Source organism: Lissotriton vulgaris, chromosome 2_1 (genome assembly GCF_964263255.1).
Source record: "Lissotriton vulgaris chromosome 2_1, aLisVul1.2, whole genome shotgun sequence".
Lineage (NCBI taxonomy): Eukaryota > Metazoa > Chordata > Amphibia > Caudata > Salamandridae > Lissotriton > Lissotriton vulgaris.
Window position 1 is genome coordinate 152,114,794 of NC_141687.1, and position 18,199 is coordinate 152,132,992.

Below are 18,199 nucleotides of genomic sequence, written 5' to 3' on the forward strand. Positions count from 1 at the left end.
GTTTGCGGATCAATAAACAAGATCTTTTGTTTGGGATCTGTCTGTTGCTCCTGAATCGGTACCGAAGGTCCTGGTTCCGAGAGGTGCTTTTGTTTTCGATCGTCAGATCTTGTTGTTTTCGACACCGAATGTCTGCTCGATTCCGACTTTCTGGGTATCGAGTGTATCTTGGACATGGAATGTTTCGATACCGAGCTTTCCCTTGTATGTAGCCTCGGTGCCGAAGTCGATGTCTCCCTTTTCTCGGATCAGACATGGTGGGGGTCCGAGTGTTTCGGTTTCAGTTTCAGTTTCGTTGCCGGGCCCGAGGGCGGGGCGTCGGAAACTTTTTACTGCGGTTTGACCGGGCCCTAGGGCGGGGTCGTTACCGCACGGGGTCGGTTTTTCGGTAAGGGATCGTCGTCACTCACGGTTTGTTGCTCGATGAGTTCTTCAACCTCCGACTGGTCCCCTTCCGACCCCGACTGGTCCTCTTCTTCCTCGATTTGCTCGTCTCCGAACAGCTCCGGGATCGCCTCCGCCTGCATTCTGGAAACCTCGTGTCTTCGAGCTCGACGATTTCTAATCGTTAGCTTGGAGGAGAATGCTGCACAGGCTTCGCAGTCCCTGGATTCGTGTTCAGGCGATAGACAGAGGTTGCACACCTCGTGTAGGTCCTTGTGTGGGAACTTAGCACCACACGTTGGACATTTTTTGAATGGAGTCCTTTCCATGGACTCCGGGCTTGACTGCGTCGAGAAAGGCCTCCTGTTCTTCGACGTAGATCCAAGTTTGTCTCTTCGATTTTGAATTTGCAACGCGTCGGAATGGAAATGAAACGTGTTCGATAACAATAGCGTCGAATTGGAAAGGGAATACGCGCCGATAAATCACTTTCTTCTGAAGTTGATCTGGAGCGTCTCGATCCTCATCCGAACCCGATGGCGGAAAAAAACAATCTAAGGATGGAGCCGATGCCCATGCGCACTACCAACTAAGGGAGGATTCACCAAGATACAAAAGACTCTCCAAGAGAAAAACAAAGTGCAATCATCCGAGCCCAACACCAGATGGCGATCTATTCATAATGTACCATCTGCAGCCCATATGCCTCGAACATCATTTTTCGGGAAAATTGATCAGTCTGCATTTAACAGTGTTGGAAGTCTCTAAACTAAGACTGGTAGGAGAGCTCGATGCTCAGGTTGCAGAGTTCTTTAGCTGGGTCTCGTCGGTGGTGGCGACGGTGGCCCCTCCTCGTTCGAACAGATTGGCCAGAGAATCACTGTCCAAACCCTGGTTAAACTCTGTGCTTAAAGGCATGAAACAGGATTGTAAAATCCTCAAACCGATATGGAGGAGGGGTGGATGTTTCTCTGCAGACACAGGTAAGCTTAGATAAGCAGAAATTCTACTATGCATCGATCAAGTTGGCCAAAAGGCAATTCTATTCAACCAGTATTGAAGCTGCCAACAATAACACTAGGGAAATCTATGCAATCGTCCAGAGTTTTAGGTCTCCCATGGCCCAAGCCAGTGTAATGCCATCCTCACACTCATGGTGTAACACTCTCGATCGTTTAGAGATAAGATCTCAGGATTCAAACAACCTTCATTCCTCGGACTGTTTATGCAGAGGATTCCCTGGTTTGCACCCCAGTAGGCACTGGATGCTTATTGTCTGAATTTAGGCCAGTTGTCCCGCAAGAATGTCTTAAAATTCTTAAAGCTTTAAAATCAGGCTCTCCGTCTGACCCGTGGCCGGCTAGGACATTGGCAGCGGCTGCTGAGGTTGTAAATGTAGAAGTGACCGCCATTTTCAAACTTTTCCTTCAGGAAGTGGTGGTCCCCCTGTCCTGGATGGAGGCTAAGATTCGGCCTCTCCTTAAAAAGCAATCACTAGACCTCTTTGCCCAGGGAACTATTGGCCCATCTCTCTCCTCCCTGCATTAGCCATGGTATGTGAAAAGGTTGTAAATAAACAGCTGACCGTCTTTGAGGAAAAGGAGGCGCTTTTACATCCAGCGCAGTCTGGGTTCCGCTCGTCACATAGCACTGAAACCGTGATGGTTGAAGTGGCAGAGGCCATACGGGACTGTCTGGAGGTGGGCGGCGCTTATTTTACTCTACCTCTCGGCCACGTTCGATACGGTACCGCATCCATTGCTTCTGTCTAGTCTAGCCAGGATTGGGCTGACAGGCACAGTGTGGGAATGGCTCAGACATTCCAAAAAGGAGCGGATCGAGCAGATCTGGATTCCATCCTTTTCCTCCTCCCCTCAGGTGGTTTCAACGGTTGTTCCGCAGGGATCTGCCCTTAGCCCCCTCTTATTTAACATCTAGGACTCCTTTGATATATTTAGCAGAGGAGTTGGGGCTACGGTGATGGCGTATGCGGACAACACCCAGTTGCTCTTCACCTAGGATAAAGGGGCGGGCTTCGTATCTCAGGCCCAACATTGCCTAGCCTTAATTTTTAAGTGGATGGCGGATGCACAGCTCAAATGCAATGAAGGGAAATCGGAGATTCTGTTTGGCACTTTTCCTTCGAATTTCAGCTTAGGCCTCCAGACTACCCGTGTCGACCTCCACAGGGAAACATGCAAAAAATGTTGGGGTCTGGTTTAATGAAGCACTTTCCTTTGCGGCACACATTAAGAAGCTGGCCGGTGGCAGCTTCGGCCTGCTTAAATAGTTAGAAGTTTTTTTCCTCTTCTGCCAGCTGCGGGAGACAAACAATTAGGTGTACGCCGATTAGGTCTCGGCTGGATTATACCGATGCCCTCTTCGCTTGCATCCCGGGCTACCGGTGGAAGAAGCTACAGGTGGTCCAGAACACCCCAGCCAGATTGTTGGCGAGTCTGTCAGCCAGGGACAGAGTCCATAACCAGCTGTGTCTATATCACTGGCTGCCTTCAGCAGCCAGAGTGAAATTCAAATTATTGATTATGGCCCATTGGGCGCTTCATGGTTGTGGTCCTCTTTACCTGCAGAGGCTGGTTTCTTTTTAAGCCCCTGCGCGCTCTGCATCTATTCCTTGCCAGAGTCCCACAATTTAAGTGGCAGAGGATGGGTGGTGGCTCATTTTCAGTGAAGGCAACTACTGCTTGGAATGCTCTTCCACTGGCTCTGCGCACTATCCAGGATCCAGTGGCTTTCAAGAAAAAATTGAACACATCTTTCCATCTCAAGTCCACTACCGCACCCCACTAGATTTGCGGCGGGATACTCATGAGTAGCTGTGCGCAAAATAAATTTAACATACCATAAAGAGGCCAGATCTTTACCAAATGTCCCAGGGACAAAACACTTCCTTATACTCATCCATGTCAGCGTGGGACTCATATTAGAACCCCAATTTCCAGGAGTGTAATCTCCTTGTTACCTAAAAACAAGTAGTAAAAGTTTAAATATGCATCAACTGAACGAACGACCAGTAACAGCGGAGTTTGGGACCACTGCCTGGTCAGATTCAGCAACAGTGGAACTACTCCTCTGAAAGGATTATGCATTCCTCCAGGTCAGGTTCAATCAAAACATTGCAAATATTTTTCCAGGACGACTCTTCAGCACTCTTAAAGATCGCTTATACCGGCTAAGAACACAGAATTATATGAAGAGTCAGTAGCACGCTGGGGGGGCGTGGCCAAGAGCGCAATGTAAGAGGACGTGCCCGGGTAGAGCTCCGAGCGAGGCTCCCCTTCCACGGGCGATTTCTCCTTCAATTCCGGTGCATTCGGGCCCAAACTCGGACCGAGTGCACCCGGGGACCTGCCCTGCCATCCCTGAAAATTTCAGGAGGATCGGAGCACCGGACCCCCCCGACCGTCAGCTGCTGCTGCACCTGCCCGCCCAGGGCTCACTTCCGGTCGGCGGCCCCATCTACCCAAGACCGGGGATCCGGCCCAACGAGGTAGGCCGCAACACGTGTGCACTCCCCGGCGCGATCCGGAGGGGAAGGATACCGCGCCGCAACGCCGGCCACCCACCAGCGCTCCAGCCGTGCAGGAGCCCCAGATTCAGCTGCAAGGCATCCAACCCTGGCCCACGGCAGGCGGTGAAATCGGCCCGCCCTGCCGACCGACCCTGGAGGCATCCTGCCAGGCCTTGCGAGCACCGGAGAGGGGGACCACTCGGACACCTGGGGGTCCATTTGATCAGCGTTGCCCCTGGCTCCCGGCAGACCACAGCGAAAACTGACCCGCTCTGCCCCCTGGACCCTCACACTCGCCCGCCGCCTTGTCGCTGGCCCAGCGAGGGGGACGAGACGGTACCACAGCGCCCGGTACCCCCGGTGAACCCACGGCGCGGGGATCCCAGAGACCACAAGCAGGCACGCCACACTGACCCGCGGCGCCCTGCACTGCTGACCCGCCCTGCCTGCCGGCGCTGGGGACTTCCCGCCAAAACTAGCGGGAGCCGGAGGACTATCGCACTCTACTGCTTGGTGACCCGCACTATCGACGTCGCCCCTGGGCCTGAATGATCGGCAACGGTAGCTGGGTGGCCCCACCTCCTGGACACCGGAACCCACCCGCTGTACAGATACAGCCGCTGGTCAACGTCGGACCCATCCAGTGCTGAAGAGCCCGGCCCACGCGACACACAGACCGTGACCACGTCGAGACAGCCCATCTAACAATCGGCCTTACACCAGGGGACCTGCCCAGGCCCACGCGGGTGAGAACCCAGAACAGCTCCGCATTCTCCACCTCAGCTAATCCAGCACCGAGCTCCACGGTGCCCCACGCAACGTCAGGTGGCATCCAGGATCCCGCACACCGCCCGGCACGGGCTGAGCGGACGGCCTGACCAGGAGAGGCTAGTACGCACGGGCCCCAACAGCGTTCGCCGTGAAAGCTTGCCTGACCGGCTGCCTACCCGTGACAACCACCCACATGTCAGGGGGGACCAGAGCGAAGACCGGCACCGGTGGGACACTGAGCAAAGGAAAGATGGTGAAGAACACAGAGGCTGACCAAACCGCCTCCAAACTGGACACTATGCTGGCGGCCATGGAACGCCTGGAGGAATCCATGCAGCTCACCCGTACGTCACTGGAGAACAGGATCGATAAAGTGGCTGTGGACTTAACGCTCCTTCGAGCGGACCACAAGAAACTGTCTGACCGCACCACGGCCTTGGAGCAAACAATGGCGGAGACCACACCCAAGCTGACGCAGACAGATAAGCACGTCCGTGACCTACTCAACCGGGTGGAATTCCTCGAGGATAGAGCGGAGGATGCTGAAGGTCGGGCCAGAAGAAACAATGTACGCATAGTGGGCCTGCCGGAACGATGGGAACGGAGGGAGACTGCGGAACATATGGAGATCTGGCTCAGAGAGCTCCTACCAGAAGGCACCCTGTCACCGCATTTTGTGGTGGAAAGAGCGCACAGAGTACCGTCCCGTCCACCCCCGGAGGGCTCCAGCCCGAGGCCAATGCTCATGCGGGTGCTGAATTACCGTGACCGGGACGCCATTCTCCGCGAAACGCGGAAACTGTCGGACATACAGGTGGACAACGCCAAGGTGATGTTCTTCCCTGATTACACCATTCAGGTCCAGCGCCGGCGTCAATCGTTCCTAGAGGTGAAACAACGGCTCAGGCGCCTGGCTCTCAAGTACTCCTTGCTGTTCCCAGCACGTCTCAGAGTGGTGGCGCAGGACAAAACCCACTTCTTCGATACTCCAGAGGCAGCGGCGGCCTGGCTGGATTCAGGAGTGGATGCCAACTACGTACCTGCGCCGAAGGAGCAGCGCCGAAATCGAGGTGCCCGCAGGCGGAGACAACGACACGTCTCGAGGCCCGGGTCGCCGACCACAGACGCAGAAATTGGACCCACCCCAGAGCAAATACTGATTGAACATCGAGAGGCCATCCGGAGAACGGCTGAGATCAGTGGTTCACAATCGCCCATCCTGATCTCCAACGCAAGCCCAAGATCACGCGGGAGCGAGGACGACGATTTCATGTACGGACTGCCAGATGACTCAAACACTGAGGGCTTGCCGGATGTCACACCCCAAACATCGGATCTGATAGCATAAACGACCCTCCTCAACCTAGCCCAGGCCTGGGCGTCGCGATTGGCATCCTGGGACAGTTTGGTCACTTTTAAGGCTGACCTGTCCGGGAGTCCACAACAGCACTTCTGAGACCCACGGCAGCTACATACAGCCCCATCTCCGTGATCTGAGCTCCACTCCTGATCCCCCCACCTACCGGCCCGGCACGGCCCGCCGTGACACCGAGAGAGGGGTTGGAGCGGTCCCATTGACACGTCACTGGGAGCAAGCATCTGGTGGGGTGGACGGACCCCTAGAGGTGAGTGGCCCCCCCTGTGGAAGTAGCAGATGGGATCCCCCCCCCAGGGGTGGACTATCCGAGACCAGCGACATTGGGAACCATGACTTGTCTGCGGACACTGCCACTGACATTTGGTGCCCCTAGACATACTGCCCGTGGAGGGGAGCTGCCACAGCTCTCTTGGCGACTTGAACTCACTTGCTTTACTCACGTGCTGAACTTAGTCATCCCCCCATTGATCTCACGGATTGATTAAGCTCGATAGAGCGTTTGGGCGGTGACTCGTTCTGTCGTTGCCCTTTTGGTATTATGTTTCTGTTAAAGTTCTTCCTTTTGAGACTAGTGTGGACATTGCAATGCTACAACGTGCATCCCTGGGACTGTGGGAGTGGGCAAGGGGTAACAATAGCCACTGTCCGCGGCCGCTGTGTGTGTGTGGGTGGGGTGGGCTGGGGGTTGGGGGGGGGCGGCTGGGTGCTTGAGCGCGATGCATACTGTGATGGCTACGATTAAATTTTGTACCTGGAATGTCAGGGGCATGCACACACCCTCACGTAGATACCAGGTGTACTCATACCTTAGGCGACATCAGGTCCAGATTGCACTACTGCAGGAGACACACCTAGTCGCCGCTGAGGTGGCCGCACTTCGCCGTAGGTGGAGGGGGCAGATATACGCCACGACCTTTTCAGCGTTCGCGCGGGGGACCCTGATCTGGGTCAGACCTGGGGTTCCATTCGCACTAACACACAGCAATATCGACACCGAGGGACGCTACGTCTTCATACGGGGTAGACTAGACGGACAGCAAATTGTCATAGCCTCCATATACGCACCCAATGTGGAACAGGGGAAATTCTTCACGCGCTTGTCGGCAGTAATTGCGCCCTGGCCAGACGTACCCTTGATGGTGGGCGGGGATTACAACTGCGTACTAGATGTTTCCCTTGACCGCTCGTCCCCCCCAGCAGCGATCGCCCCAGCGCAAGCGACTTCCAGGGCCCTCACCAATTGGGCGACGCAATGGAACCTGCACGACGCCTGGCGAGTCAGGAATCCCACCGCCCGGGTGTATTCCTATTACTCGGGAGCCCATTCTCTGCATGTTAGGTTGGACCGATACATGCTGTCCCGCGACCTGATTTCCTCCGTGACTGACGCTGACTATCTGGGACGGACGCACTCGGACCATAACCCGCACACACTGGTCTATGGATGGCGGCGCCCACGTCCGCCCGTACCCACATGGCGCTTACAGCCGGACCTCCTACTCGACCCGCCATTCCGGGAGGAGATGTCCAGGAGAATCATTCAATATTTTGAAGACAACACCGACTCGACCTCCTCCCCGAGACTTGAGTGGGACGCCTTCAAGGCGGTCACCCGGGGAGGCTGCCTCAGTGTTCAGGCGGGCCTACGAGGCCAGGTGGAGAGGGACCTGATAAGGGTGGAGGAGGCGCTACTGGATAAAGAACGGGAGGCGACGGGAGGCGATGATTCCCAGCTGATCTCGACCAGGGCAGATCACGCTGCGTTGATGGAGCGCCTAAAGAACATTAACTTCGCGGCCCACTCCGCGCGCACTCACAACGCGGGGGACAAACCTGGCAGACTGCTATCGTGGCTGATACGGCAGGACACGCAGTCTGCGCCGGTCCTGTCGATCCGTACGCCCCAAGGCGTCGAGGTCTACACCCAGACACAGATCCACCAGGCGTTCGCGTCACATTACAAGTCCCTGTATAACACACGGCTGCAGGCCACCGTGGTGGAGATCGTGGACTATCTGACGACCCTGCAGCTCCCAACAGCTACTGCTGCCCACCAGGCGGAGCTGGGTGCTGCAATTACCGGTGAGGAACTACGGGACGTGATTTTCTCCCTTTCCAATGGCAAAGCGCCGGGCCCTGACGGGCTCCCGGCAGAGTTCTACAAAGCCTACTCACTGGTGCTAATACCAGAACTGCTGAGAATGTATAAGGCGGCATTGGAAGATGCTGAGCTCCCAGCGTCCCTAAACGAAGCTAACGTGGTCTCTCTGCTGAAACCAGGCAGGGAGGCGACCGAACTTGGCTCATACAGACCATTGGCACTCCTCAACACCGATTATAAAATATTAGCCGCGACGCTCGCCCGGAGACTTGCACCGCTGGTCCCCACGCTGGTGCACGCTGATCAAAATGGCTTTGTGCCCACCCGGAGCACGTCCTACAATCTACGCCGGTTTTTTAAGATCCAACGGTATGCAACCCCTACCTGGCCGCGTTCAGGGTGCATCGTGCTCGATCTGGAAAAAGCGTTCGACTCGGTGGAATGGCCGTATCTCCTCCGAGTCCTTGAGAAATACGAACTAGGCGAAGCCTATATCCAGATGGTGGGGCTCCTCTATCAGGCGCCCGAAGTGCGTGTCCGGACTGGGCGGTTGTTTTCCGACAGGATCCGCATTGGGCGGGGTACCAGACAGGGCTGCCCCCTCTCCCCTATGATATTCGCCCTGGCGATGGAGCCATTGGCGGAACTGCTCCGCACCTCCGGCGCCACATGGGGCATCCCACTAGCGGACGGCATACACTCGGTGTCTCTATATGCCGATGATCTACTACTGTATGTCAGAGATCTCACATGCATACCTGAGGCAATCGCGGACATCTTCCGTACATTCGGAGATATGTCGGGGCTCCGCGTTAACTGGGCCAAATCGGGAACCTACGCATTCAGTAGCGAGATGCCGCAATGTGAGGTGCGCATGATGGGGGAGACGCTCCGATGGCACCCGACGGTATTCAGGTACCTAGGGATCTTGATATATCGAGACCCCGTGGATCTCCTGGAGGGTAACCTGGTGAGGGCTATATCCTCACTCACGGCCCAGGTCACGTTCTGGAACTCCCTCCCGCTGAATGTGCCGGCCAGAGTGGCACTGACCAAAATGATAATGCTCCCCCGGCTCCTCTATTATTATGCTAACCTGCCAGTGTATGTGCCAGCGCGCATATTCAGAGGGCTGGAAACTCTCACCAGGCGCCTTATTTGGAACAAAGGGAGACCACGGGTAGCGTTAAAGACTCTATATGCGGCCACAGACGCTGGAGGCTTAGCCGTCCCCAACCAGGAGTTATATTACTTAGCAGCCCAGCTACAATGGGTCGCTTACTGGCTGAGCGGCAAGAACCTGATAGACACGGCCACGGCTGATACCACTCTGTCCCCCGTGCAGGTGCTCACACTCTTCCACCCCCTAACGCAGGGGCGACACCCCACACAAGTCCATGTGGCGATCGCGAAGCGGTGCTTTGCGCGGGCCCTCAGACTTACCAAAGGTACAGTGCCCTACGCTCCGAACCTGCCACTACTGGGAACTCCCTTGGGCACTAGCATATTTTCCTCGACTGCGCTATGCAGCTGGACGGCGGCAGACCTGGACGACCTGAGCGGCCTATATAGCGACGGAGTGCTGCTGCCCTTCGAGACCCTGACCGCAGACACCGAGCTGCCAGTGGGTCAATTCCTGGCACACGCCGGACTCCTACATGAACTGACGAAGGCATGGGGTGACATGAGCCAAGAACCGCCCACTCATCTTCTCATCCAGTACCTGCACGTGATGGGCAATGGGTCTCATATAGTGCACTGGCTGGCACAGGCACTACACACCCATACTCAATTCTCCTCCCAAAGGCTGAGGGGGAAGTGGACGACCGACCGAGGCTCCGACTGGACGGACAAACAATGGACCGCAATATTAGCGGGCGCTAGAAATGTTCCCCGAAACGCGCGATTTAAAACCATCCAATATTATATCATTCATCGAGCGTATTTGTCTCCTGACAAACTGAATCGCTACTTCGGACTCACTTCGTCGGCATGTCCCAGATGTGGCCTCCTAGACTCGGACTTCCTGCACGCACTCTGGAACTGCGCCCACCTCGCCTCGTACTGGTCAGCGGTCACTGACACGCTGACGGCGGCCTCGGGCGAAACTCTCCCCAAGACGTGGGAAGTATGCTTACTGGGGCTCTACAGGAGAACCAAGCAGACCAAGCTGCGGGCACGCTTTTGGGACTTAGGCCTCATTACGGCTAAACGCCTCATTACGAAACGGTGGAAAAACGCCAACCCACCGCGCCCTGCAGACTGGCGTCGCTCTTTTGGCAACTGGGCCAGTGCGGAGAGTGTGTCCCTACACAGAGAGGAGACCACTGGCCTACGGAAATACCCGATCGCCCAAGACTGGGACGCTACCCTGATCGCGTACCACAGGGCATGCACCCGGGCCGGTATAGAATGCCAACCTGACGCGGAATAGAAGGGGCCCTGTCGCTTGCTGTCCATATAGGTCACGGAATTTGCCCCCCCCCACTACCGCGTCCCCCCCCCCATCCCCCCCCCCGCTGCCGCGCCCCCCCCTCCCCCCCTCATTCCCCCCCCGCCGCCAGCCCCGACTACCGAGCTCTTGCACACCGAGCGATGTCCCCTGCCGCCCCCCCGCCGCTGCCCTTCCCCCCCGCTGCCTCCTCCCCCCCGCCTCCACCCCCGCGGCCGCAGCGACACCACATCCTCGATCACCCCCGCCCCTGCGCAGCCCGTACAGGGTGCACCACACACGGCTAGGATTCAAGACACACTACCACACGCACATGCACTAGTCCAGCAGTTGTTGAAATGTTTCTCCCTCCCCCTCCTCTTTTAATTCCCAGTTATACCTTTTGGTTGACACAGAGACTGTTGATTTTGTACACGCGCTAATGCTCGACACCCCCCTCCCTGTTTCCGTATCATACAATGGCAACTGGGTGTTTTCATGTACAGGCAGCGGAAGCCCAGCGATCCATGTGACGACGGGGGATATGATCCTGCTCCAGCTCGCTACTGTACTGAACAGGGAACATAACTCAATGCAATGACTGTCGGATTTCTTACAGCACCCTGGTCCTAGCGCAGTGTAATGAGCCGCAAGCGCTGCGGCACGAGACATTTCCTAGCACCGCTGCTTGTGAACTAATGCATTACCACTGGCTACTGTTTATTTTCACTCGTATTTAATTGCCATGTCATTCTGTACTGACAGCCGAGTACCGCTTGTAGTAGTGGTTTATTGTTATGACACTGTGTGACTGCTGTTTAACTCATCTGTGAAACTGAATAAAGTTTGGGACCATTGGTCTTCAAAAAAAAAAAAAAAAGAGTCAGTAGCACGCTGCAAGGCTCACAGTTACCAAGACTTAACAGTTAGAACAGCCTCAAAACATTTCTACTTTATCTTCCTATAAGCAACAAAGACATTCTGTCACAAAACACTAACGCCTACTGACTAGTAGTACAAGATCACATAAAAACCGAACCAAGCCTCGGCAGATTATTACTACCGTTATCATTAAAAATATGATAAGCAATAGCAAAGCAGCCCTGGCTGATGTAATGCCACCGTGATTTGAAAGCAGTCTGCTTCTAGGACCTTCTGGGAAAAGATACAGCACTATTTCCTAGGGAGGAGTTAAAAATCCAGGGACGTCGGAATGTCTCTGGTGAACCAAAAACCTTGTTCTTTAGTTAACTGAATTCCCACAGTTTAGGCACAAGCCCTCACCTCATACCAGTACGACCCTTGACCTTCAAGTCTACCTTTCATGTGTTCAGCAACACCCTTAAAGTATACTTTATTAGATGGATAAAAGTAGTGTTAAAACAGAAGTCAGAATATCCAAAATGGCAGGTTAGACCCACAATTTGACCGTCATTTGATTAGACTATAGCAAAAAACACTAAAACTAATCCAAACAGGGGATATGAAGAGTCATAAAGTAATGTTAATACAGCAGTACAAAATGGGCAATATTTCTCAGCTAAATCCACTGGGAGACCAAAGCTATTGAAATGGTCTTGCACAAACCAGAATGCTGATCTAGTCAAAGTAAACTACATATGGCCTTCTGTTTCTGCAGATAGCCATCAATAAAATAATCGTCTACAGCTCCAACAGGACTTGCGAATGTTAATGGACAAACTGGCTTAAGCCCATACGACACATTCTGAACAAAATGGCTCCATAATATAAATAGTACCATAGACCACCACCAAAATCTTTTAAATAAATTGAAGTAAATCCACCATGAGCCTGAAATCGGCAGAAGCTGCACCCATTCAATCTCTGAAGTGCACACTACAGAAACAAGTGCATAAAGAAAACGTCACTTACATGGGGAAGGGTGTCTAGGTCCGGAGCTGTTTGAGTGATATGAAAAAGGATTAACTCCTTGAAAGATGCAATTTGTCTTGAATTGCAGGAAACCGATTTTCTAATCCCAACTTTTAGAAAAAATGAGGGAATTTCCAAATCATTTGAAGCCGTTACTCGCACAATTGCATCTGAAACTCTCAAAATGTGCCAGTTACCCCCCTCCTCCCCAAAACTGATTTTATACATCGAATTGACGGAATAAGCAATTAATGAGGACATCAAGAAGTTGCATAGTTGCTAGATATTTTTAGTTTCTCAAACTAATAAGCAAACAAAATCCTGCTTCGAAAACGTTACGTGCAACTGTAAACAACCCCTCCCCCAGTCCCTCTATCCAACGAAATTTCTGAAATGACTAGACTAAGTCGGAAAAAAAAGCCCCTACAAAAGTGGATCATTAGAAATGCAAGATGAGGAGAGTTTTTAAGCAAATCTTCATAGTTAAGAGGCATTATGCTCCACTGCATGATGCATCCTTGAAGTCGGCCTGAAAAGAGAAGCAAAACAGCAGCAAATATAACCTTTAAAGGCTTTAGTACATGATTTTACCCTACTTGGCAAAGCAGGCAGATGCCCAGTCCAATTCTCACCCACCAATGATGCCTTCGGGTAATTGCTGCACTTTATAAATTACACATCAAATCAATTGATAACATGGTGATTTTTTTTTCCAAACTAATACAAATTACTTTAACCACAGACTTCAGATACGCAACAGTGTTGAAGAGTTCTTCCGACTTAGACATAGTGAAGTACTAGCGCCATTTGATTAGGTTTTCAAAGCTTCGCTGCACATTTAAAAACTGCTCCTTTATGAAAGGCCTTATAATTTTTTGAGTTTCAGGTTTTAAGCATCTCTTGGCTTTAACCAGAGCTTTCAGTCTTCATTTCAAACATTTTAAATCATGAACAATACACATCATTATACCCAGACTGGAATAGAGCAAGATAGGCTTCAAGGAAGAAAAGAAAAAAAGAAAAAAAAGAAGAAGAAGTGTTTCTTTGGAGGATGGAGAAAGTGTAAATTAGTGAACCAAAGAACCGGGACAGTATACATGGTATTTGTTGGAGTGGTACCATGGATGGTGATAATTCTCCATTAGAAACCCTGTTGTGATTTAATAACAGTATATATTGGTGCCAGTGAGACTAAAAATTTTAGTTTGGTTAATTTAAAAGTTTGGCTGCACAATTATGTAAAAGAATTACATCTAATGTGTAAATTAGATCATTAAGCTGGTGTTTGAGTGTATGAAAGGAACCGATACTCTTGATAACCAGGTGTATATCGTGAATGAATTAGAAAGCCGAAAACTTAGGCCAAAGTCAAAAATTATTAGTGGTTAGGAATGGTGTAGGTACACTGGATTGTGAGGCTGTGGAAGAAAATCCCATTCAAATTGTAGCCAACCGTGAGCATGCAAGCAAAGTTTGAAATTGTATATATTGCATGGCTCCAATCATTAAAAATGTGAATGTTACCGGCGCTGAAGTCGTCACTTTCACCTCCTCTAGAGCCGTAAGAACTACCGCGTTCTGAAAAACAGTAAGATTACACTTTTTGCACTTCTTATAAAACACTGAAAATGAAGTGCAAGAAATTAAGTCACTCCAAAAGGACCCGCTCCCTCCCTCGTAAATCTAAAACATTCAGTTTGCGCCATCAAGGGCATAATTGTAAAGTCCATTAATGAACATGGCACGTCAACCCTTTCACAACTGAACAAGGCATCAACATTTACCCCAGTAAAACAGTGTATCCCTCTGCTTCGCAGAGGCAATCAGGTAATTTAGCATTCTAAGCACACACAACAAAAACACGTTTGCTTAACTTAAAAATAATTACAATTGTTACAAGCAACAGTAGATGGGTTCACTTTGTTAATTGAACCCACCAGACAAAAATACTCCTGGACATCTAAAAATACTCTAAAGATCAGAGAGAGACTAATTCTATAAAAGAAGAGAAGACAGTGGTAAAGACAACATTGGAGATTTACATGAAAATATACAGATAACGCACTAAAGGAAGGACACAAAGAATACCATTGCCAAAAAGCCTTGGAAAATGGCATAGGAGTTTTAGAGTTCATGAATGAAGAAAGGAGTTAGGATTTGTGAAAGATTGACTGTCGCATGCAGAAGTGTGGCATTTTCTACAGAAGAGCTCCAAGAAAAACAAAACAGATTATGTTACCACTGCCGAAGTCATCTCTTCCACCTCCTCTAGAGTCGAAACTACCACCTCGCCCTGAAAAAAACAGCAAGATTAAACTTTGGCAAGTCTTGCTGAAATATTAGATAGTCAAAATGAAATGCAAGGACGTATCCCAAACATGATCCATACCAGCTCACCAAACCTGCAAAAATGCAGCTTTACATTTGTAATTCTACTGCATGGCGAAATTAAAGAAAAAGAATGGGAGGAATCATTTTCTTGACATTTACATCAGCCAGGGTCAATACCAATGCTTTGAGCACTAGGTGAGATATCCGAGTGCAAGAAAAGCATGAGGCACAACAAATGCCTGTTAGAGCTCACATACTGATCCCTACAAAGCCCTCATATTTCAAGTAAGTGTGCTGCGATATTTCACAAATATTCTAGCCATAGAACCAAGGTATTTGAACAAAGTGAACTATGTACAGGTTTGGGCTAGGTGACGCATTGGTAAGTTACAAAAATAATATCGGACTCCAGTACATATGAAATCTTTGGGAATCAGGTTACGGGGTTGCAAATCTCAGCATGAGTAGGAATAAGCTTAATTGTGTTGAGATTTAAGAACTAATGTTGAATTGTGTGCATAAGTGGGTTCCAAGTTTCTTAACCTTTACACGTCCGTCAGTAAAATGTGCCGCATAGGAGCAAGAGCTATATGAATTACTGACTGCGTTTGATAAAATGTGCCACACTTCAAGTACACAGCACAAGAGACACCTCTTCCCAATCTGCACATTTCTTTTTTGGTCACAGTGAATCCCCATAAAAGCATACTGTGCTCGCACTTCTTTTAAAGGAAATCCATTACCTTTCATGATTTTTTTTTTTACATCAGTGGGAGATAAATAGGTGTTGGAGACTAAAACGTGGAATCACTTTCTAGTTAATACCAGGCCCCAGAGAGCATCCCTGGGAACACCAATCTTACTTAATTTTGATTCTGCAGAGTTTTTTGGAAAAATTCAGATGCAAGCCAAAAGAAATTCAATAGAAAACTAACATGCATTTTGTTTTTAAAACCCATGCAATGCAAATGCTAGGTGTTTAGTTATGCCCTCCTTTCTGACAACATCCAAGAGTGGAAGGTTTCCAGTACTACAAAAGTCAGATTTTATTCTAGAAAAGTGAAAATGCTTCCACTTTGCATGGCTTAAAATAAATGCCCTTTAATAACTTGGTAGCTGTTAAGCACAGTCTAAAGGCTCACTGTAAGAAGACCCTTATTAAAGGACACAACCTGATGAACAGAAATTCATTAAATATAAAAACTGGCGATTAGCTCAGTCCAAAGCCGTTAACTCCCCTGCCTTTGCAGAACAAAGCATTTATAAACTTAGTCAAATAGAACATTTGCTGCGTGTTACTTAAGCAGCTACCACTTTTACAAGACCCACCTAAAACCCATTTTCGCCAAAAACAAGATGCAACTAAGCCCCCTAGGAACAACCACAAGAGCACTTTTCCCTCATACACTATTGAGCGTAATATTGGTTTTACTACATTTCACAACAGTTACACAAAATGTGCGCTACCTCGTGCTAGACAACCTTTTTTGGGCAATGAAAATTGTTTAGTTTTATTTTAGGTTGAGGAAAGAAAGGAACTACTAAGAGGGATTTTGAACTTCGCAGTATCAACAGCAGTAACAAAGTCAGAGTACTAAACTCCACTATTAGGATTAAAGAAAAGTTGCAAACTATGATGTGCATCATGGTCTTTTTGCTGGGTGTACACTCTCAAAGAATGGGACAAACACCGGATCGGAGGAATCATACATTTCCACAAACAGTTATTTCGCCTCTACAGAGACTGATGAGGTTGAACAGGTCTGCTACAGTCAAAGAAGTTAATGAAAGCTATTCCATTTTTTTCTGCAGTCCCAAGATTCTGGGTCTTTAGTGTTGCCCGGCTGTTGGAGAAATCTAAAACATCCTACCTATCTTTGAGCCATTGTTAAAGCTTTTCACTGCAATCGTGAAATCGGTGGCCCAATTCTCAGTTACAAAGGATTTAGGTTCTCCCAGAGCCAAAGACTAAGTAAAATGTACCAGTTAGAGTATCATCACAAAAAAGCCCTTTTCCCAGTTTAAGCCAGTTGCAGCTTGTGAAATTTCTCCAGGATCGCCGTTTATATTAAGAACAGGTCAGTAAAAAAATTCTCACTTGCCAGACAATTAACGCTTTAAGTTTCAAAATTGTGGGGGGGGGGGGGGGGGGAGGAAATAATTACCTCTGCCAAAGCCACCTTTCTCTTTGTTCCTGCCCTCTGCTATGTCGACTCGGAGTGATCGGTCTGCTAACAACTAGTGAATAAAAAAAAATATATATATATATACATAGATCAAAGCAAAACTCTTCAGTGAAAAACAAGCAGAACAATGCATAGCCATGCTATTCAAAGAGCCATACTTACGGCACCATCATATGTCAATGCTTCTTTAAGGGATTCTACATCATCAAATTCTACGTAGCAAAAACCTGCAAGAATAAGCACTCAAAATAAATTTCAGAAAGCCCAATTTTACATGTAGACAAATAATCAGTTTCTAGCATTTCACCAGTGTCACAGTCCAAATAGTATTCTGCAAGCTTAAATGCTATTTAACTGTGCTTCTAACATTTCTAACCAAAACATTTTACATAAAGTGCTTAGAAGCTAGGGGACTTCTCAGCACCAAGCAAGGAAAACGTTAATACGAAGGTTGACAGGTGATTTACAGCTCTAACGTATCAATGCTAATAAAAATAGCACTACCTTGACAGCAAACATTCAGACATTTTCTGCAGTCACAGGCAAGAAACCACCATTTCACTATTGTCCCAATGAAATCCTGTGATTTTTTTGTGTCATCAAGTTTAAAATTGGACAGAACATCCACAAAATTACTGAGCTGGTCAACCAGTCCCATGTAACAAGGGCTACGGCCAAGCATTCACAGTTCTAAACAACTGAGAACGCTGGTATGTGGGGGCCCAGACACAAAAGGATTAATGAAACACCTCCCACCAAACTAACTGAAAAACAATTACTGAAAGTCCCACATACGACGCGAGGCAAGTTGATAGCTATGCAGTAGATCCGGGGACCCACCACTGAATTATTGGAAGCCAAATTACAAAACCTATTACATTTAGATTTGAACCTCAGAATACACAATATACAAATTGATTTTACAAAATTTAAAACAAAAAAAATTTAAGGGAAAGATGGGGGTTCTTCGAAATTCAGAGACTACCTACTATCCATACTGTGTTCAGTTTAATGCATATGCAGTACTCTCACAACATAGTTCAATCCAATATAAACTTAATTTTTTTAGCCTCCAATTTGAAATTACTCCACATTTATGGAAAGGTTTAAAATTTTCAATCCTGCATTCAGTTTCTTTATTTACATACATTTTATAATTCTTTCCACATTATTTAATTTTACTAGCAGTCCCGTT

At 49.3% G+C, this 18,199-nt stretch overlaps 1 protein-coding gene across 3 annotated transcripts in view; it reads right to left on the reverse strand.

Moving 5' to 3' along the window:
• The window catches only part of EIF4H (eukaryotic translation initiation factor 4H), a 221,967-nt gene that overhangs the window by 115,075 nt on the left and 88,693 nt on the right, over window positions 1–18,199 (reverse strand). For 2 of the 3 annotated variants that reach the window (XM_086954607.1, XM_086954606.1), the window contains exons 3-6: window positions 17,167–17,231; window positions 16,984–17,056; window positions 14,727–14,780; window positions 14,012–14,065 (exon numbers count right to left, since the gene is read on the reverse strand). In XM_086954607.1, coding sequence (XP_086810733.1) covers window positions 14,012–14,065; window positions 14,727–14,780; window positions 16,984–17,056; window positions 17,167–17,231 — 246 coding nt within the window. The remainder of the gene's footprint in view (window positions 1–14,011; window positions 14,066–14,726; window positions 14,781–16,983; window positions 17,057–17,166; window positions 17,232–18,199) is intronic. The other variant, XM_086954608.1, reaches the window with a different exon arrangement.